Below are 22500 nucleotides of genomic sequence, written 5' to 3'. Positions count from 1 at the left end.
GGGAAAGTTGTTGTTGTTGCTGGTGAGCACGGTAAATTCACGCTGTGGAGTACATGGCGTAAACAAAGTTTATGGTGACCGAACATGGACAGCGGTCGAGGGTTGTTTTGCCCGTTTTGTGGCAAACACATGAGCAGCTTAACACAGTTTTGCTTTGCGTGTGGTCGGTGTTTAGAGTTTATAAAGGACGCGGAACAGACGGAAACACCAGACATGCTGCATCAATGTGTTCAATATTTTTACGAGATCCACTCGTACGCTGTAATCGTGAACATGATGTCAAGTCTACATGGTGTAAACCTCTGCTTGAGGACTCTTAACAGTAAACTGATGAAAGCCTGTGTTATGGTTTAACTGGTGTCCGTGTTAACTGAGGCCCCCTTTCAGATGTGCAAACTATTCACGTTTGCAGATTGGCAGATTCGTCACTTTTTCACAGCAACATGCCATACCAAATAAAGATTCTTATTACTTGGTGTCAGTGTAAACATTGTTGATTTAATATTTGTGTGGCAGAACAGCATAAACCAAAATTAATCTAAAGAAATAAATATAAATGACATGTCATCAACGGGATTCAAACCCAAGTCAAAAGGTTCTGCTTTAGTATCAGTTGAACTTGTTGAACTTGGTTTTGGTATCTTATCAGTCAACATGTGCCGTGCTTGAATTGTTTCCATGTACTTGCATTTACATGTTTCTATGCACTCTCACGCTGATATTTTCTAAGAATAGCTCTAATATGTTTTATCGCAGTTAGTCAAACCATGATTTTAATAGTTGTAGACTTGTGGAAACCTGTCTACAAAGTCACACGCGAGCTGGATATTATTGATATTTTCCAGTGTGTGTGTTACATTCCAGTTCACTACCAGTGTGTGGTACATTCTACGTCACTTCCGGGGTGTGGTACATTCCCTTTCCGTAGGGAATATGTAATTGTAAATTTGTTTCGGGATTTGTAAAAGTGTTTTGCGTCTTGTTAATTTGTTTTCTAAAATGTAAATTTGTTTCGTTCTTTTTTAAATTGTTTTCCCTGTGTAATTGTGTCTGATGATAAGTAAAAGTGTTTTTCAAAATTTAATTTTGTCTCGAGCTTTGTAAAGGTGTTTCAAACTTTGTATTGTTGTTTTGCACTTCCCGGCCACCGTACAAGAGTGCTAGTTAGAAAATCAAAGGCTCAAATGATCAATTTAATTATTGAAGCATAAAAATGTCTTTATTTTCTTGTCGACTTAGTCCCTTTATTAATCTGGGGTCGCCACAGCGGAATGAACCGCCAACTTATCCAGCAAGTTTTTACGCAGCGGATAACCTTCCAGCTGCAACCCATCTCTGGTAAACACCCACACACACATTTACACACACACTCATACACTATGGACAATTTAGCCTATCCAATTCACCTGTACCGCATGTCTTTGGACTGTGGGGGAAACCGGAGCACCCGGAGGAAACCCACGCGAATGCAGGGAAAACATGCAAACTCCACACAGAAACGCCAACTGAACCGAGGCTCGAACCAGCGACCTTCTTGCTGTGAGAGGACAGCACTACCTACTGCGCCACTGCTTCGACCAGCATAAAAATGTACATGAATAAATCACAATTTAAATGTTTTTAAATGTCATTTAATTATCAATAAATCAATGCATTACAAATACATTTTAAATCTATAAATAGACACTTTTATTACTGTATTATTATTTAATCCATGTTTTAAAGGCTGATTAATCAAACAGTAAAAATTGTATTAATAAATCACAAAACACATTTTAAACAGCTTTTTAAATAAGCATTTGGCTAATGCTTTTCTCCCAATTTGCTGTTTGGTTTTCTTTTTCTTTTGCCACATGCTTTTCTCAAATTGAAAATGAATCAGGTTAAAAATGACTCTGCTGTAATGAGCTATTGTTTTCCTCTCTTAGGAAAAAAAAGACAGTTAACAGTTTTATCTAGATTAAATGATTGTGGTGATAAAGATTTTTTTGGAGATATAGAACAAAATGAACTTCGTATTTTGCCATCAGAGTTAGATTACTATTAAACAGAGAAAGCTAAAGGAGCTTTACAATCTAGAGTGAAATGGATAGAGGAGGGGGAGAAAAATTCTTCATATTGTTTTTAAATTTAATAAAGCATAGACAATCTTCAAAAACTATTAATAAACGTAGCATAAATAACAATGTAAGTGAAGAGAAAACTTTGATTGATGATCACATCTATTCATATTATTATGTAAATCAAAATTTAATGAGAGTGATTGTGACTTTTTCTTTTCCTTTTCAAAAGATAAAGTTCCTATTATAGATGACAGCTTCTGTGAAATGATGGAATCTGACATTGTTATCTCTGAACTTGATGTTGCTATTTCTCAAATGTTCAATGGAAAATCCCCAGGAACAGACGAAATCACAGTTGAGATTTATAAACATTTTTGGCCAGAGATAAGATTTTTAGTTTTTGAAGCACTTAAGGAAAGTATAGAGAAAGAGAACTATCGACTTCTATGAAGCAGGGTTTAATCATTTAGTTCCAAAGCCAAGCAAAGGCCAATTATTTTTAGACAATTGGAGACCCATAACTCTTTTGTCCAATGATTTTAAATTGCTCTCTCATGTATTTGCCAATAGACTCAAAAAAGGTAGAGGCGAGATAATTAGTGAAACATAATCAGCTTTCATTAAAGTGAGAAGTATTCACAATCATATCAGACTGATACTTGATATGCTCAATTATAGGTATTTAATTCCTCATACAAGTTTATTTCTATTTCTAGACTTTTTCAAGGCATTTGATACCCTTGAGCATCCTTTTTTGTCTTTAGAAAGTCTTTAGAATCTTTTGGGTTTGGTCCGAGCTTTTGTAGGGTAATTTCCATGTTCTATACTGATATATTCAGTAGTAAATCCCTGAATTCAGGATCATCTCCTAGAGTTTACATCATAAGAGGAATCCATCAAGGATGTCCCATCTCACCTTTTCTTTTTAATATAGCTGTTGAACTTATGTCATTATATTAAAAAAATTCAGAGTACACTTTAGGTATTGATATACCTGGTAGGACTTTTAGTTTAAGTCAGTTTGCTGATGACACTCTATTAATTCTTAAAAATAGGGAGATGTTCCCTTTAGCTCTTGTCAAAATTTCTGTTTCCTAAAGCTTCTGAATTCACCTTAAACCTAAGAAAATGTGGAATATTAACTATTCAGAATTGTACTTTAAGAGAATTAGAGGGTATTCTAGTAAAAGAAGAAGTTAAATACTTGGGAGTTACCATCACCAAAAATTCTGTTAATAGAGAATGTGCAAATTTTAATATCAAAATGGAAGGGATGAAAAAAATCCCTAAATCATTAGCTAGCTAGAGACCTTTCCATATTGAGTAGAATTCTTTTGACTGGGATTATCTAAAATTATATATTTAACTTATCCTTTATATACTCCTCCCAAAATAGTTAAATCTATAAATTCAATATTATTTAAATTTATTTGGAAAAATAAATCACATTATTTACGTAAGAATCATATGGTCAAAGAGTATGAATATGGAGGTTTGAAAGCAATCGATTTTGAATGTCTTCTTGGCACTTTTAGAGTTAAATAGTTGAAAGAGTGTTTAGCTAAGCCTTATTCAATTTGGCATCGTATCTCAAATAATTTTTTCAAAAACATTGGTGGCCTTGAATTTGTATTAAGATATGATTATGATTGTTCAAAACTTCCTTTGAAGCTGTCTAATTTTCATAAGCAAGCACTACTTTTTTGGAAAATTATATTTACCCATAATTTCCCCCTCATAAATCCACTCTTTGGAATAATTGGGCTGTTGTTATTAATAACAGAAAATCATTGTTTAAAAGTGACTGGTACAATAAAGGCATTATATTTATTAATGATTTATTAGATGAAAATGGACTGCTACTATGTCATAGCAAACTTACGGGAAATTTATAGTAAAATTTATAGCCAATGTTGATATTTTCTATAGTAAATGTAACAACAAGCTTATTTACAAAGAATTTAAACACGCCTTATCATGGGTGATTTTAAGTGATGTCATCTAGGAGTTGTTTAACCCTTAGTAGAGGACAAAGCTTTTACCTTTTATCCTAAATATCCTGTAGCACCAAAGGTTGAGGAAACTCATTACAGAATTGTATTCAGGATATATCCTGTGAATGAGTTTATTCAAAAAAGATTTAACTTTGATGTTGACAAGTGTAGATCTGCTCAAATCTTCCAGAAACACTCGCACTCATTTTTTTTTATTGTGAATTTACTTTTAAATTCTGGTTTGACATCCATACTTGGCTTTCATTAAAGATGATTTCAGTCCCCCCTATTGTTCTAGAAGACATTTTATTTTACAAATGGGATTTACGTTTTTCTTTCTCTGATGTTGTGAACTTTGTTTTACTAATGGGTAAATATCATATTCATTGTTGTCAGTGGAAAAAGTGCAGTACCTCCTTCAGATGTTTTCTTTCTGAGGTAGAGAAAGTGGCTCACAGCTTCAAATACTTCAGAAATCATAGTAAAATAACTGAAGCTCTCTGAACTTCATATTTATTGTTTTTTTCATTTAACAATGTTTTGTTTTTCCTTTGATGTAGATATTTTGTACAGCTCCTTGTTGCAGTTGTAACAATTTTAATTTATTTTATTTATTTTAATAGTAAATATGCCTTGCGATGTTGATTGTTCCCTGTTTTGTGATGTTTCGCAACAATAAACACTTAGACTTAGTGGATTAAACAAGTTTTTAAAAATTGTGTAAAAATGTTTGGATTAAAAGTTTTGATCAACTGCCAATACTGAATGTCTGTGTATGTGAAAGAGATAGCAGATATGTTGTGTGAGGTGGAAAACGAGGGAGAAATTTATCATGTCCTCACTGCAACAGTGAGTGGCAAAAAAAGCTGAACAAAAAAGACTTTTATTTTGGCGTGGTGTGTGACGTCATAAGGCTGCGCCGCTTCCGCGCTGCAGTTCAACCAGAGGAAGGTTTGTTTCACAACTTTACACAAATATAAACCGATTGATTAAAGTTTCAGGTTTTTCTTCCGATATTATATACCTGCTGTTGACTATTATTTTAATGCTTTATACAACGAAGTACTATTTTAATCACAGTAAACGAGGGCAATTGTTTGAACAGAAATGTGTGTAATAAGTGTTTTAAGGAAGGTTTAATTTTTTTTTAAATAGCATAATGTCATTCCAGTATAAGTATTTTTTGTTTCTTGTTTAGACTTACCTGATTTATTTTTGTTAATCACTCTCATATAAACAAACTGTTGAAGCAAGTGTTGAAAAGATAGAGGTAAAGTTGGTTTTATATTCGCACATTCTGACTTTCCCTTTGATAATATAGTTTCATAAAAGTATTATTTGCAAACTCTAAACAGTGAAATCATATTAGCAGCCAATGACTATCAAAGTACAACATTGTTCACAGTCAAATAAACAGTGCTAATGTTGAATTCAAGTCACACTTGCATGCTAATTCTGATCATAGAGGTAAAGTTGATTTTATATTCGCACATTCGTTCATTTAGAAGTCTCTATGTTGTTTATAATGTTACTTTGAATATTCGATCTGAATTAGCATGCAAATGTGACTTGAAAACAACATTAACAGTTTATTTGACTGTGAACAATGTTGTACTTTGATAGTCATTTGCTGCTAATATTATTTCGCTATTTAGAGTTTGCAAATAATACTTTAAAGAAATTATATTATTAAGGGGAAAGTCAGAATGTGTGAATATTAAACCAACTTTACCTTTATATTGTTTCTTGCTCAGAATTACCAGATTTATTTTTTTAATGACTATATAAGAAGTTATTTTATTTCTGTTCATTTTTTTAAAACAGGACATTTTTATTGTTTTGTTCATTTTAAACAGGATAAAGTTTCCAAACGCTGAGAAAAAGTCCTGCTGAAGTGACTGATCTCCACACTGTTATAAAGATGGCGTTTATTAAAGAGGAGAGTGAAGATGTGAAGATTGAAGAAACATTCACAGTCAAACAGGAAGATCTGCAGGAACAAACAGGTTGGTTTTCATACCGATATATTTTTAATATTAAGAATGCTAAATAATATCCATATTGCAGCCCTTGTAATATGATTTCGCTATTTAGAGTTTGCAAATAATACTGTTATGAAATTATATTATTAAGGGGAAAGTCTGAATGTGCGAATATAAAACAAACTTTACCTCTATGCCCTGAGTGTGCTGATAGAGGTAAAGTTGGTTTTATATTTGGGTATTCAGACATTCCCCTTAATAATATAATTTCATAAAAGTATTATTTGCAAACTCTAAATAGCGAAATCATATTATTAGCCAATGACTATCAAAGTACAATATTGTTCACAGTCAAATAAACTGTTAATGTTGTTTTCAAGTCATACTTGAATGCTAATTGTAATTGAATATTCAAAGTAACATGGTAAACAATACAGACTTCTAAATGAATGAATGTGTGAATTTGACTCAATGACAAACTGTACATTCTTATGTATAAGTACAGCAACGACCCTACTTTTGCTATTGAAGTTTGAATAATATATTTGTGTATAGCCTCCTCTAAGTTTAGAATAGGCATTTTTCAACAGATGTGTCTCCTGCAAATATACAATATCAGATTTGAACTGATTTTAATTGTTTCGTTTCACTGGGTGATTTAGCCTCCGCACATTCCAACTGGTAAAGTTTGTCTTTACTCCACCCATTTTATGGGCTGTTGAAAACATTTATCAGAAGCATCCGAAGCACCCGAAAGGTATCTGTGGGTTTTGTATGTAGGGGGATGTGTGAGGGAGAGAGAGGAAAGAAAAAAAAAAGGAAAAAAAAAAGGTGTGATCGCACATACACTTTTATAAACACGAAACAACACAAGATTGAAACCTTGGTGTAAACTTACACACACTTCCACCTACTTACACTCTTGGCTAGCTGACCATGTGGGACCTCACGTATAAAACAAAACCATTTGAACAGCGCTTGATGTTTTACGACAAAACGACCTCATTACTGACAAAATATACTTGGGAACTAGAAATAACAACAACCATCATGTGCTATAGTGGTTATTTAAAAGTTAACCGGAGAGCGACATTAACATTTGTATTGTCATTCACAGCCCAGTGTACTGTTGTCTTTATTTTAGTGGCTTTCTTCAAAATATCCTCTTTTTCGGAAAAGTAGTGGCATTTAATCACGAAGGCGCTTGGCGGTTCCTTGTCATCCACTGTTTTGCTGCATAGAGTGTGGTGTGCCTGGTCCAGAAAAGGAGTCTTCTCGAGGTTTAGTGTATCTTTTAGAAGAATCTTGCATGATTATATGCTGTCATGGCTATAATATATATATATATATATTTATATATATATATATATATATATATATATATATATATATATATATATATATATATATATATAAATGTTGCTATAATAAAGGCCAATGAAGAAAAAATGGCCATGAATATCAAATCACTTTTATTGTCACATCATCAGCAGCACGTGTGCTATGATGAGGGAAAAGCTTAGGTGCTGGCTCTACACAGTACAAAATACAGACAGTGCAAATATAACGACTGTGCAAAATACAGATAGTACAAAATAATTTGGCAGCATTATAATTGTTGACAGCAATATGTATAATGAATATGTGTACCCATAGTTGTAGGCAGTATTGTTTTAGGTATGTATTGGTTAAAGTGCAGTGCATGCTACACATTAGGGCTGTGACGATACACGATATAAAATCGAAATCGCGACACTCAGATCTACGATCCTGTGTCGCGGTGTGATAAGGGAGAATCGCGACACACCCCGTACCTTTCCAATAACGTCACGCGTGCCTGCAAAAGTTGAGCTAGTTGAAGAAGAACGTGAGGAAACACTTTTTTTTCCGCTCGACATTATGAGCAGTGCTCCGTTTAAGCCCTCGCAATTAGCGTTTAACCGGGAGAGCTCGCACAGAGCTCTTAGTAAGGGACTGTCTGAATGTGTCAGGAATATCAAAAACAAAACCAACTTAACCCCTCTTGACAACAGACAACGGCAGAAACATTGCCAGTGCTGTCAAAGCATTGTTGTTAATGTGGCTGCGCAGAGAGGGATGGGCGTTCACCAGATGCCCCGACTACTCTGCAGAGGAAACTTGTCTGTAACCATGCTGTGCGCTTTCTGTTTGAACCTTTGAGAGTTAACGTTACGTGCTGACTGACAGCGCGATGCATGAGGCCAGGAAACAGGACGAAGCTTTCAGTTAAGATGAACACAGTTTCTATAGTTATACTTTATTTAGAGATAAAGGTATATGACTGTATATAATCACTTTATCTTGCTGGAGGTTATAGCCGTTTCGCTTTACTTCAGGACGCATAATGCTGCTCTGAAGGTCTAATAGCTGTTTTAAGTTATCCAGAGCTGTATGAATGTACAAATCCTGTATATCACAATATTATTAAATATTACAATTGTAACAACACAGACAGCAACACTTATGCACAATCGATACCCAGCTGATTCAGTCATTTCATAAGAGGACCGCGCTTCTTCTCTTCTTTTTTCCTTGTCAACATAAAGGCAGTGAGATGCGCCTTGTTTTTGGCTTATAAAGCATGTATGCACATTAATGCAATATCATATTTAAACAACAAAACTGTTTACAAAAAGTCTACATAATCGCGCGTTGTTGTTGTCTTTTCATCACGCAGCACGCGTACTTGACCCGCGAGGGAGAGAGAGGAAACCATCAGGACATATTCTTTAAAATAATGATTTCTATTAAAATGTAAAAGGTTTTGTGATTATAATAATAACAGCGGGGCATTAAATAAATGCATATTTTCCGTGGAGCGGGCAATTTGAGGAAGTCTGCTATTTTTATTTGACGGAAGAAAAAACATGATTGGAAAAAAACAGCCTATGCCGGTTGTTAAAAAGAATAAGTCAGTATTTTCGTTTTGTAATATAAATTAATTATTTAAATGAAAATAATTTAGGGCAGTTCTATTTATTTTATTTAGATTATTCTGCTCTTCTGTGCTAAACACTGGAGGTGCGTGAAGATGCTCTGTTGTTCTGTTCTGTTATTAATATGCTAACATATAAAAATAAATCAGTATTTTAAAATGCAATATTTAATGTGTCGGACACAAAATTGACACGTCAATTTGTTTAATATAAAATTAATAGTAATCTGACCAGTTAACCGTTAATAACCGATTAATGAGCGGCGGTTGTCTGTTAGCAACATTAACCGAAATGAGCATCCCTAGTAGCCATTTAATTTACTTTTTCTATGTAAGAGAACTTGATTGAAAAATAATTTTTAACATGCTTGAACCCTCTACACAATGGAGTTTAGTTCTGTTTGGTTTTTCAAAAGTATTGTGTTACAAAGAAAACAAAAATTATATAAATTTATTTAATAAAAATAGTTTTAAAAATCTTTTTTCCCCACCCCACACGAAAAAAAAAATCGTGATACGAATCGAATCGTGGGTCAAAAATCGTGATACGAATCGAATCGTGGGTTTGGTGTATCGTTACAGCCCTACTACATATACATGGTGTGCAGTGAGGGGTATTAAGTGTTCATCAGCCTGATAGTCTGAGGGAAGAAGCTTTCCTTTAGTCGGCTGGTGCGCGACCGGATGCTGCAGAACCATTTGCCTAAGGGTAGCAGAGAGAAAAGTCTATGGCTTGGGTGGCTGGAGTCGCTTATAATTCACTTGGCTTTCCTCATGCACCGCCTGGTGATGTCGTGATGGGAGGGAAGCTCACCTCCTACTAGGTGTCCAGCAGTTCACACAATCCTATGTAGGCCTTTAAGATTGCTGCTGGTGCTATTTACATACCAGGTGGTGATACAGCCACACAGGATGCTCTCCACAGTGCAGGTGTAGAATGAGCGGAGGATGTGAGGGCTTATTCCAAACCTCCTGAGACGCCTGAGGAAGAAGAGGCGTTGTTGTGCCTTCCTTAGCACTGCGTCTGTGTGAGCAGTCCATGTCAAATCCTCAGCAATGTGTACTCCAAGAAACTTGAAAGCGCTGACTCTCTCCACTGGTGTCCCGTTAATGGTGATGGGGGTGTGTTCTCTCTTCTCCCAGCTCCTTGGTTTTGCTGATGTTGAGTGAGAGGTGGTTTTCCTCACACCACTGAGTCAGAGTGTAAACCTCCTCTCTGTAGGCCATCTCATCATTATCTGTGATTAGGCCCACCACTGTCATCAGCAAATTTAACGATGACGTTGGAGCTGTGTTTGGATGTACAGTCGCGTGTGTACAGGGAGTACAGGAGTGGACTGAGAACACAGCTCTGTGGATCATCAGTGTGGATCAGGTCATGTTGTTCATTCTGACCACCTGGCGTCTGCTTGATAGGAAGTCCAGGATCTAGATGCACATAGAGCTGTGTAGACCCAGAGCTTGGAGCTTCACCACTAGTTTGGCAGGCACTATAGTGTTGAATACTGAGCTGTAGTCCACAAACAGCATTCTCACATTTGTGTTTTTGTTTTCTAGGTGAGACAGAGCAGTGTGCAAGGTGTAAGCAATTGCAACATCAGTGGAGCGATTATTCCTGTAAGCAAATTGCAGAGGGTCAGTGTGAGCAGGCAGTACAGAGCAGATGTGCTTTTTAAACAGCTTCTCAAAGCACTTGCTGAAGATGGGTGTCAGAGCAACTGGACGCCAGTCATTTAAGCATGTAATTTTAGATTATGTCGGTATGGGCACAATAGTAGCTGTCTTATAGCATGTGGGAACCACAGACCGAGAGAGCGAGAGGTTAACGATGTCCGTGAAAACCCCCGCTAGCTGGTGTGCGCATGCTTTAAGTACACGTCCAGGGATGCCATCTGGGCCGTAGCTTTACGGATGTTCCGGAAAGATCTTGTTACGTCTGCTACAGAAACAGAGTGTGCTGGCGGTTTTGGTATCGGCCGCGGGAGCGCACAGTGTGAGGGTGCTGTCCTGGGCTTTAAAGCAGGTGTAGAACAAGTTGAGCTCGTCCGGGAGAGATGCAGAAATGTTTACAGTGGCGGGTTTGTTACTTTTAAAGTTTGTGATGTAATTAAGTCCCTGCCACATACTTCTCCCCTCTACCTTGTATCTCTGTATTGATGTTTTGCTGCTTTGATAGTTTACCTGAGGTTGTAGTTTGCTTGTTTTTGTTCCTCAGCATTTCTGGATTTATAGGCAGAGGTTCACACTGATAGGGCTGTTCAAACTTTGCCATCAATCCATGGTTTTGGGTTGGGGTAGATACGAACAGTTTTTGTTGGGACCATGTCTTCTATACACTTTCTGATGAAGCATGTAACGGTGTCTTGAGTAAACTTTAATGTCGTCATCAGAAGCTGCCCGGAACATCTCCCAGTCCACATGATCAAAACATTCTTGAATTATGGAACTCGATTGGTCCGTCCAGCTTTGAAACGTCTTGAGGGTGGGTGGTTCCCGTTTCAGTTTCTGTCTGTAAGCAGGCAAGAGCAGAACAAAAGAGTCATCTGATTTGCTTAGCGGTGGGCGGGGGAGGGATTTGTTGGCTTCCCGGAACGGAGAATAGCAGTGGTCCAAAATTCGGTCACCACGCATGTTTGTGGTGATATGGTGATAGTATTTTGGAGTGATTTTCCTGAGATTGGCATTGTTAAAGTCCCCTGTAACAATAAACGCTGCCTCTGGGTGTGTGGTTTCCTGCTCGCTTATGCTCCCATTCAGTTCCCTAAGCGCCTTCTGTGTGTTGGCTTGAGGGTGGATGAGGGTGGCCAGTGTGGTTGGCACCGAAGCATAAGGTATTCCAGATCAGGAGAACAAAATGATCTAACTGGATGTATGTTTCTCTTATCTCACCATGAGTTAATAAAGAAACAAACACCTCCTTCTTTGCTTTCCCCTGTCGGTTCTTTCATTCTATCCACAGTATCTTATCCATAGTATTCTATCCATAGTATTCCCTGTCTGCTAAACAAATGTTAGAAAAACATTTTGTTGTAATTATGAATATAAACAAATAAAAATAGGCCATTGTTACGACCCCCTCGTTCGAGTTGCAACATAAAAGAGCTCAGACAACAAAAAAATTATATATGCAACTTATTTAATATACACAACTAATAAAACAACAAATCAAGAAACAAACAAATGTCTAGGGGAAAATGAAGAAAATAACTAACTTTAACTACACATATAAATAATGTCAAACAAAACCATAAGGTTGCCGAAATAAAGAGATGGTCTTGATGCAAGGACGGCCAGTAGCCACACTATCCTACAGAAGCTAGCTCACTCTCGCATTTATATGCTTTGAACCAATTGGGGAGTAACCATGGCACCTAATCAGGATCTGCCACATCCAAACTAGAATACTGGGGTCGTCACACCATTTACACCTTTCAAATCTGTGTCTTATCAATGTGACCAAAATTACTTTTATGATCAATTATGTAAGAAACTCTGAAAACTAGACTGACAGCGTTTCAATTTACAATGACTTCTATGTTAGGCGACTATGACACAATTTACATTGTAAAAGCAGTAGATAAATAAAGATGAATTTAATCTGCTTAAATGTGTACATGTTAATGACTGAACAAAATATGATCTGATTTTATTTTACATTTAACATGCATCAAAATAAGTGTGTGTAGCCAATGTTTCCAGTGTCTTTTTACTTTTCAGCTTTTGATGAGAGATTTTTAGACTTGATGAAAACTAATCTTTTATTTATTTATTTCAGACCTAATTGAAGAGAATGAGAGGAAAGAGGAGGAACATCATGTCAAAATTGAGGAAAAAACTCATTTACAGACTGATGGTATTTTGAAAAGGAGAGACAAGAATTGTTTCACCTGCACTCAGTGTGGAAAGATTTTGGCAAGCAAAAGCAAACTTAAGATTCACATGATAATCCACACTGGAGAGAAACCATTCATGTGCACTCAGTGTGGGAAGAGTTTTCGCCAAGCATCATCACTTAATAAACACATGAGGATCCACACTGGAGAGAAACCATTCACATGCACTCAGTGTGGAATAAGTTTTAACTGCTCATCATACCTTAAACAACACATGAGGATCCACACTGGAGAGAAACCATTTACTTGCACTCAGTGTGGGAAGAGTTTCAACCGCTCATCAAACCTTGATCACCACATGAGGATCCACACTGGAGAGAAACCATTTACTTGCACTCAGTGTGGGAAGAGTTTCAACCGCTCATCAAACCTTGATCAACACATAAGGATCCACACTGGAGAGAAACCAATAACGTGCACTCTGTGTGGGAAGAGTTTTCGCCAATCATCATCCCTTTCTAAACACATGAGGACCCACACTGGAGAGAAACCATTTACTTGCACTCAGTGTGGGAAGAGTTTCAGCCAATCATCAAACTTTAATCTACACATGAGGATCCACACTGGAGAGAAACCATTTACGTGCACTCAGTGTGGGAAGAGTTTCCGCCAAGCATCATCACTTAATAAACACATGAGGACCCACACTGGAGAGAAACCATTTACTTGCACTCAGTGTGGGAAGAGTTTCAACCGCTCATCACACCTTAATCAACACATAAGGATCCACACTGGAGAGAAACCAATAACGTGCACTCAGTGTGGGAAGAGTTTTCACCAATCATCATCCCTTTATAAACACATGAGGATCCACACTGGAGAGAAACCATTCACATGCACTCAGTGTGGGAAGAGTTTCAGCCAATCATCAAACTTTAATCTACACATGAGGATCCACACTGGAGAGAAACCAATAACGTGCACTCAGTGTGGGAAGAGTTTCCGCCAAACATCATCACTTAATAAACACTTGAGGATCCACACTGGAGAGAAACCATTCACATGCACTCAGTGTGGAATAAGTTTTAACTGCTCATCATACCTTAAACAACACATGAGGATCCACACTGGAGAGAAACCATTTACTTGCACTCAGTGTGGGAGGAGTTTCAACCGCTCATCAAACCTTGATCACCACATGAGGATCCACACTGGAGAGAAACCATTTACTTGCACTCAGTGTGGGAAGAGTTTCAACCGCTCATCAAACCTTGATCAACACATAAGGATCCACACTGGAGAGAAACCAATAACGTGCACTCTGTGTGGGAAGAGTTTTCGCCAATCATCATCCCTTTCTAAACACATGAGGACCCACACTGGAGAGAAACCATTTACTTGCACTCAGTGTGGGAAGAGTTTCAACCGCTCATCACACCTTAATCAACACATAAGGATCCACACTGGAGAGAAACCAATAACGTGCACTCAGTGTGGGAAGAGTTTTCGCCAATCATCATCCCTTTATAAACACATGAGGATCCACACTGGAGAGAAACCATTCACTTGCTCTTAATTAAATTCAATTCAGCTTTATTTGTATACCGCTTTTACAATGTAGATTGTGTCAAAGCAGCTTCACATAAATGGTCATAATAAATTGGATCAGGGTAGTTCAGTTTTTAGTGTTTAAGTTCAGTTCAGCTCAGTTCAGTGTGGTTTAAATCATTACTGAGAGTCCAAACACTGAAGAGCAAATCCATTGATGCATAGCTCTACCGATCCTGAACCATGCAAGCCAGTGGCGACAGCGGAGAGGGAAAAAAAAAACTTTACTGATAGAAGTGAAGAAAAAAAACCTTGAGAGATACCAGACTCAGTTGGGCACGACCATTTTCATTTCTTCGCTGGCCAAAAGTCTTGTGCAGAGCTGCAGTCTCAGCAGTGGAGGCTGGAAGCTGGCCTCAGCGAAGACTCGTCTGTCCCTGGAGCATCACTGGAATCAGTCTCATGTTCTCCACTCCCCACGACCACCAGCGCAGCAGCAGCTCAGGATACGGCCTGGTCCCGGATATGGAAACCTTGGGATCATCTCGTCACTGGTCTTAGATCCAATCAGTGACTCCGCATAATCTGAGGACCTCGGGATGATTATCCCCAGGTGGAAATGAAGAAAAAAAAAGAATAATTAGCGTAGCTGCTGTTCATAGTGTATATAAGCAAGATGTAGAAACTTGTGTGGAAACCCGCTAAGTGATGCATTGAGTGTATGCTTTACTAAACAGATAGGTCTTTAATCTAGTTTTGAACTGAGAGAGTGTGTCTGAGCCTCGGATGTTATCAGGGAGGCTATTCCAGAGTTTAGCAGCCATAAATGAGAAGGCTCGACCTCCTTTACTCAACTTTGCTATTCTAGGTACTACCAGAAGCCCGGAGTTTAAAGATCTTAAAGAGCGAGTTGGATTGTAGCAAGACAGAAGATAAACAGGAGCTAGATAGGTGAGAATTAATATTTTAAATTTAATACAAAACTTAACAGGCAGCCAGTGTAAGGAGGATAAAATTGGGGTCTGTGGTCACACCGGACTTTTCTCTCCATAGACTTTCATTCATACGCACGCAAATGTGTCAGACTGGAAACGTAAGTTTGTTCGTCAAGTTTCGCAATTCACTGCCTTGCAAGGTTCAAGCTTGGTGAACTTTGACCTTGGAAATTGCATCACTTGACTATGTAAGACCCACACTGGAGAGAAACCGTTCACATGCACTCAGTGTGGGAAGAGATTCAACCGATCAGCAAACCTTAATAAACACATGAAAATCCACACTGATGTGAAAGAGTATATGCGCTTTGAGTGTGAGAAGACTTATTACAGCTCCAAAATTAAAACTGCACCAGACAATTAACTCTGGAGAGACCGTACAAGTGTTTTTACAAGAGGTTTAATCAGTTAACACATCTGAAAACAACAGGATTCACACTGGAGAGAAACCGTACAGATCTGATCAGTGTCTACAGAGTTTTAATCATTTGGCGCAGCTTAAGAAACACATAGAGAAAAAAGTTGCACACATGACATGAATGCAGCAAAAATTTTCTCTGTGCACTGGATGTTTCATGTCTGAATAATGTTTGAAAAGGCTGAGTGACGATATACTGTTTTCCAACACTCCTACACTGCAGTAGGTCGGGTTGTAAATGTGTTGCGCTTCTCGCGTTTACCGTAAACACCGTGGTGGTGGCTGAGAAAAGAATTGTCATAAACATCTGGCCAACAGCTCCTCTGCAGCTTAAAATCTCTTTGCAAGTGATTGTACCAGTGCAGATAAATTTGTACTCTCTCCAGTGTATTCATGTAGCTAGTGTTGTTTTAGATGATGTTCACTGTCTGACTCCCTGAATGAGAGACATCACTGGGAAGACACCGCACATCAAAGAAGGTGGAGCTCTAGGACGCTTAGTTTGCAGTATACCAGGGCCTCAAGTTTTAAAAGCCCATTCAATTGTCCTGTGTTGCAGCTTTTATTAGTGAAGTTTCTTTACTTTTAGATTCTAGATTTTTCTAGTTTACTTCATTTACTTTGAGTCGAATACAAACTTGATGAATATTTTATGATTTAGGCAGAGCGACAGGTATTAAGTTTTACAATATTTATACACTGTGATGACTCCAGATTAGAGCATGTGGTAAATTCTGATTGGATGCCTGCATTACTCATGAATGGGTATATAAAAGTTGTTGTGCTAGCTACCCCAGGACACTGTGGCTACTCGGGAGTCCACATGTCAAGACCTGCCATCTCATTGGCTCTTTAACCTTATGGTTTTGTTTTGCATTACTTTTGTCATGTAGTTAAAGTGTTGTTGTGATTTTATCCTAAGTTCTTTATCGTCATTATTATCCCTAGAAATTTGTTGGTTGCTTTGATTGTTTGTTCTATGAGTTACTTTTATAATAAATAATTTGCATTCAGGCTATTTTGTTGGCACTCTTATGGTGCGACTCTAACAAGCGGGTCATAACACTTCGCAAAATGTGGCCGGTTGTATCCAAGATCTTGTTCTTTTCAGTCATGACCATAGGTGAGAGTAGGAACCTAGAATGAGCAGTAAATTAAGAACATTGCCTTTCGTCTCAGATCCTTCACCACAACAGACAACCACATCAACTGCATTACTGCTGCCGCTGTACTGATCCATCTTTAAATCTCACATTCCATTCCTCATGGAAAACACTGATACTTAAACTCCATTTGGGGTAAGGACTCTCCTCTAAACTGGAGATGGCCACCTTTTTCCAGTCAAGCACAATGGTTTCTTAGAGGTGCTGTTTCTTTCCCTGCCATGTCACACTCAGCAGCAAACAGTCCCACTTACTGCATGCTGAAGTTCCATGTCCTATGAAGCCAAAAAGACAACGTTATCTGCAAATGGCAGAGACAGTCCTAGCCTGCACCTAAAATTCTGTCAGTAAAAATTACTGTATTTCTGAGATCAGCCTGAAAAATAACACATTCACAAAATAAAATGAATAAATGAATGGATGGATGGACATTGTAGTGGTGGAAGGGGAAGTTGGATGGCTTGTGTAGATGTTAGATGATCACACACACACTCACACAAGTAATAGCTTCTAGCTTATTTTTATTACGTTCTTCAGCAGTAACAAGCTTTTCTGTTCTGTCGCTCCCACCACCGACGTTCCCCTCTAGCTCCACCCACTTCCGTTACGTCACTTGACACACAATAAGCTACATCCCCCGCTTTTTTAGCAGGTGACAGGGCAACAAAAAGTAAAAAAATAAAATCAGGTAAATGTATATACAGATCTGGCATGAACTAACGCGCGCATGAAACAAAGTGATCTCGCATGGCCACGACATATGGCGCGTTAGCACGGAAAGATGGTCTAGCAAATAAAGACATGAACAGTAGGGGGCAGTCGTGTACTGTAACGCACTGTATTGAAGCCGGAGCATTCTTTACGCATCGTTATAACCTAGAACACTACTTCATACAGGGGCGTAGATGTAGGGTGGACGGTGGTGATGCTTAATATAAATAGTTAAGTTTTCTAATTCACCACTGAACAACAGCTGATTAAACATCTGTGTCCTTTGAAAAAAAGCAAGATGGAGCAAATTAAAAAATAAAAACGCAAAAAAAAAAATGCATTTAGAAACAGCTCAGAGATCCCTCTTCCCTTCCTCACAATGGTTTGGTCCACTGCCCGCATCCCAGCTCATGCAAAGACTATAGAATATCTTAAAGGGACTTTGATCTCACCTACTCTATGCACACGGGTCAAGTGTGCGGCTGCCTAGTTAACCTCGAAAGCGATTCTCTTGGTTCTCAACGAGGGGTGCGGAGAGATAGGAATGGGGCACACATTGTATTAAGAGCCCCTTTTTCCTTCTGGAGAGAAAGTGCCCTTTTTCTGTTACTTTTTAAAATAATAATATAAGCCTATGCATATGTGAGTGTGTGTTCGATATGAGGGCAGCTTTCCCTGTATATATTAGTGCTGTCAATCGATTAAAAAAAATTAACTAATTAATCGCACCTTTTAAAAAAAATTTATCGCGATTAATCTAATTTAAAATACTGAAACTTGTAATTTTGCCTATTTAAATGTAAAATTAATGTAAACGCAAGACAAAAAATTATTTAAATTCAAAATATAATTGTTTAATAGAATTTTTGTTTAACTTGTAACACAGATTTCTTCATGCAAACAACATACCCACAATAAACCATTAAGATCCTGGCTTGACAGCCATATTTATTAAAGAAATTAAAACACAGGCATGTAAATGACATTTAAATTTTAAAACAATCAATGCCAATAAAGAAAACATTGATTTCCATGTTGGATTCTAAGTGGACTGCAAAAAAATGCCAAAATACAGGAATTGCAGATATGGAAAATGAAAAATTATAATAATAAACTATAGGATACAAACTGTTGCACTCATCGTAAAGTTTTATTGCTGTTAGTTGAGAACATTAGTTATAGAGTAGAAACAATTTTGCTTAATCCTCCTTTACATTCATCCAGTTGCTAAGACTAGGAGTATCCCGCAAGTGCACAGAGACTCCCAAATGCCCGCAAATGAATGATAATTTCTTGCAAACCAGTCGTTAAATACATTGCACACCCCTCTCGCCCCTACTCAGATACGTCGCTCACTCCACCCCTGACACCCCTCAACGGGCCTGACACAGACAAACACACAGACAGACACACACAACGCGCTGCAGACGTTTTGGCCCCAACGGCCTTCCATACTGGAGCGACTCCCCTCAGATTCAACACGCATGATCAAGTTCATCAAATTTGCTTAAACTAAGCGTCCTAAAGTATTACTGTATTTCACAAGGATTCTGACACAACAACGCGAAGTATACGCTTTTATTGCGTTTAATGAGGAAACGCGCTAAACTTGGAGGGCTCATGCTGAAAGGCAGAGTAATGCCCTGTCTTTGACAGCTCGCGACTTCACCAGACGTACTGAGTACATTTACGTAAGACACCAATACTCCGATTTTAATATGATTAAGATAATACTCTTATTAAAATTTTACCGTGTAGCCTTAAAAGGAATCTTACCTTAAAGGAACACCTGTCATGAAATGCGGATGATTTTGTTTCTGTTTACCATGCGGTATCAACTTACAACAGATGTCGAAAGTTAAAAATGAAACACCCGAAATTGCATGAAATTCTGGATAACCTGTGATGTACCTAATTGTTTTATACTGGAACTTTCCTTCAAAAAGTGCTTCCTTGTTCTTATCCACATTTGTTGCATGTTGAACACATGTCTACCACAACAGGAAGTAAAAAAACCTGCATGCGTTAATTGCGTTAATTTTTTTTAATGCGTTAATTATTTAAAATTAATCGCATGCATTAACGCGTTAATTTTGGTAGCACTAATTTTAAGTATTTATTTTTATTTTTATCTTTTCTTTTAATGGTTTTTAATTGTGTTAGTTTTAATACAAGAGGTCTTTTGAATGTTGGAAAATTTGACAAGGTAAAGGAACTGTGCAAAAAACAAAACTTAATTTGTTTACAAGAGACTAATTGGAATGATGGTGTGATGGAAGATTTTAAAAGGAGATGGAGGGGGGATATATTTTATAACAATGGTGATGGAAGGATGGGAAGAGGGGTCGCTATTTTAGTCAAAGAAGATATAAAGAATGATGTGGAAGAAATATACAATGATAAAGAGGGAAAATGCCTTGCTATTAGAATGAGAGAAAATAATACAACATTATGTAACATTCATGCTCCAGTAGCAGAAAAAGAAAAGAAGGACTTTTTTAAACAGCATAAATGATCTAATGATTTTATGGGGAGAAACTATTTTAATTGGATATTTTAACACGGTTTTTAATAGAACTGATTTAGCGGATGGCATGGTTTTTAGGAATGACACTGGGAGAAAAGAGTTGCAGAAACTAATGGCAGAGCACAAAGAAGTGGACATATAGAGAGTAAGGAATGAAGGAAAAAGAGAATATTCAAGAAGACATTTAGTAGCTGGTAACTTAAAGCAAAGTAGGATTGATTTTATTTTATGCAAGAAAAAACTGGGTGATTTTATACAGAGTGTTTATTTTAAAGAAACAGCGCTAAGCGACCACAAGTTTTTATTAATGAAGATTGATTTTAATGAAACCGAAAGAGGAAAAGGGATATGGATTTTAAATACAGAAATTTTAAAAGGAGAACCTTATAGAAAGGCAATAGTGGACTTGATAAATACTGAAATACAAAATGAGATGTATCATGAAGATAAAAGAATATGGTGGGATAACACAAAATATGAAATTAAAAAGTATACGATTAAAATGAGTAAATCAATACAAAAAGCAAAAGCACATGAAGAAGTAGAGGTTAGAAAGGAATTAAAGGACAGTTTAAATCAAGAAAAAAGTAAATATAGAGTGAATACTGCACTGTAAAAAATTGCTGTTAAAAAACGGTCAGATTCTACGGTAAAATAATGTTTTTTCACTAAAACAGTAATATTCTGTTAAAAACAGTGCTTTCTGGGTAACATTTTTGTTTTCGAGAAAGTAACCAACTGCAGAAAACTGTGAGCTAACAGAGTTCAGATTCGATGTTTTGAAGTCTGTGTTTGAAATCACACTTTGTGCCCTTGTTCACTATTTCATACACTAGTTAACTAATATAGTTCACCTGACAGTTTTAATGAACACTAATGAGTGAATTCAGACACTGATGAACACCTGCTGTTAATAATTACAATTACTGAAGAAAATAAACAAAAAATACAAACAGTGACTTGAGTTACAGCATTAAATAAAATAAAATAAAATAAAACAGCTTCAGTCTCAGCAGAGGATCATTAAACAACTCCACAAACAACAGCAGACACACTTATTACTGACTGATTTGACTTCCATACTATTCTCATTGAGATCCAACAGAAATTAAGGTGTTTTTTGTGTCACCGTAATGGAGTGAGGGGCTGGTTTAGTTGGGCTCTTCACCCTTGAACTCATTTACGAAGACTTTCCATCTGCTTGAATACAGAGTTTACAAAACGTTTGTACTATAGCAATAAAGTTGGGAAGTCAATAAATAGAGAAATCTATTTATCTGAAATTAGTTCTGATAAATGTTTTGGTATAAATCTGGAAGGAGGGCCACATTCAATAGATTTTATGCTTAGTTGCAGGTATTAACTTAATAAATGAGAAGTGGAAACAGAAAAGATACCTCCGTAATTACTTAACAGTTAAGAAATAACATACAAAAACAGTTCAGTTATGACAAATACACACTCAGACCTCATGAATCTGACCTTGTATCTCAACAATGGTAACATCTCAAATGTTTCATGCTGCAATGCATGCTGGGAGTGGCACTGTACAAATATCCCAGCATGCATTGCGGTATAAATAAATGTTGTATAATGGTCTCACACTTTTCCTTATTTGTGTTTTATTCTGCGGTTGTTTATGTTTAGACTTTCAGTTGCCTGTTTGTGAGTTAAACTGTTAATTTTGTTAAATTTGTTGTCACCATTATTGAGGTTCATACGCTGATTATTGATGTCTCTTTGAGTGCGATTTACACCATAGAGTAGTGTTATTGTCCAAGATATTCTTAAAAACTTCCAGAAATCGTTGCCATATATATACATATAATGTAAAACAATAGATATAACATTGAATAGGAGCAGTAAATTTTATTATACTAAATGAGAACAGACTCTGCCATTTAATAGCAACATGAACATTAACAGATTTTATTTAGGTTTTTGGCTGGCTTGCCACAACAAAAGAGCATTTTAAACAAAGTTCTTAACAATTGCAGCAGCCAAGATATATAAATGTTAAAAATGACAGGGCTAAGAGCCCAACTAAAGCAAACTCTTTTTTCCATGATGGTGACGTAAAACTTTCACTTTTTCTCAAGAAGAACTTTAGTAAATGTTATACAAAAACACATGTATTAAGTAATAAGTGTAGCTGGTGATGATGTTTGTAGAGTTGTTTAATCATCCGCTGATCATTTAAATGATTTAATCATTTGTTGTTCTTCAGGTTATTTCATTATAAAGCTGTGACTAAAGTTTTGTATGTTCTGTTCTTGTTTTTCCCTTCAGTATTTCTTCATTTGTTCATTG

At 37.0% G+C, this 22500-nt stretch overlaps 2 protein-coding genes across 2 annotated transcripts in view; one reads left to right on the top strand and one right to left on the bottom strand.

The window, feature by feature from the left end:
• Positions 1 to 4952: 4952 nt before the first annotated feature.
• On the top strand, positions 4953 to 16805 carry LOC137491084 (uncharacterized). Its single transcript, XM_068220162.2, has 3 exons — positions 4953 to 5008; positions 5914 to 6063; positions 12771 to 16805. Exons 2-3 carry the CDS (start codon positions 5979 to 5981, stop codon positions 14402 to 14404), a joined length of 1719 nt encoding a protein of 572 aa, XP_068076263.1. The 5' UTR covers positions 4953 to 5008; positions 5914 to 5978; the 3' UTR covers positions 14405 to 16805.
• A 3016-nt stretch (positions 16806 to 19821) lies between these two features.
• Positions 19822 to 22500, bottom strand: part of LOC137490826 (tripartite motif-containing protein 14-like) — a 262825-nt gene continuing 260146 nt past the window's right edge. The window contains exon 8 of the mRNA XM_073947808.1: positions 19822 to 22500. This exon is cut by the window's right edge and continues 2531 nt beyond it. The gene's annotated coding sequence lies outside the window, so the exon portion shown is untranslated.

This window comes from Danio rerio, chromosome 4, assembly GCF_049306965.1.
Source record: "Danio rerio strain Tuebingen ecotype United States chromosome 4, GRCz12tu, whole genome shotgun sequence".
NCBI classification, from domain to species: Eukaryota; Metazoa; Chordata; class Actinopteri; order Cypriniformes; family Danionidae; genus Danio; species Danio rerio.
The sequence above is the reverse complement of the archived record's forward strand: the minus strand, read 5'-3'. Positions and strand labels throughout refer to the sequence as shown.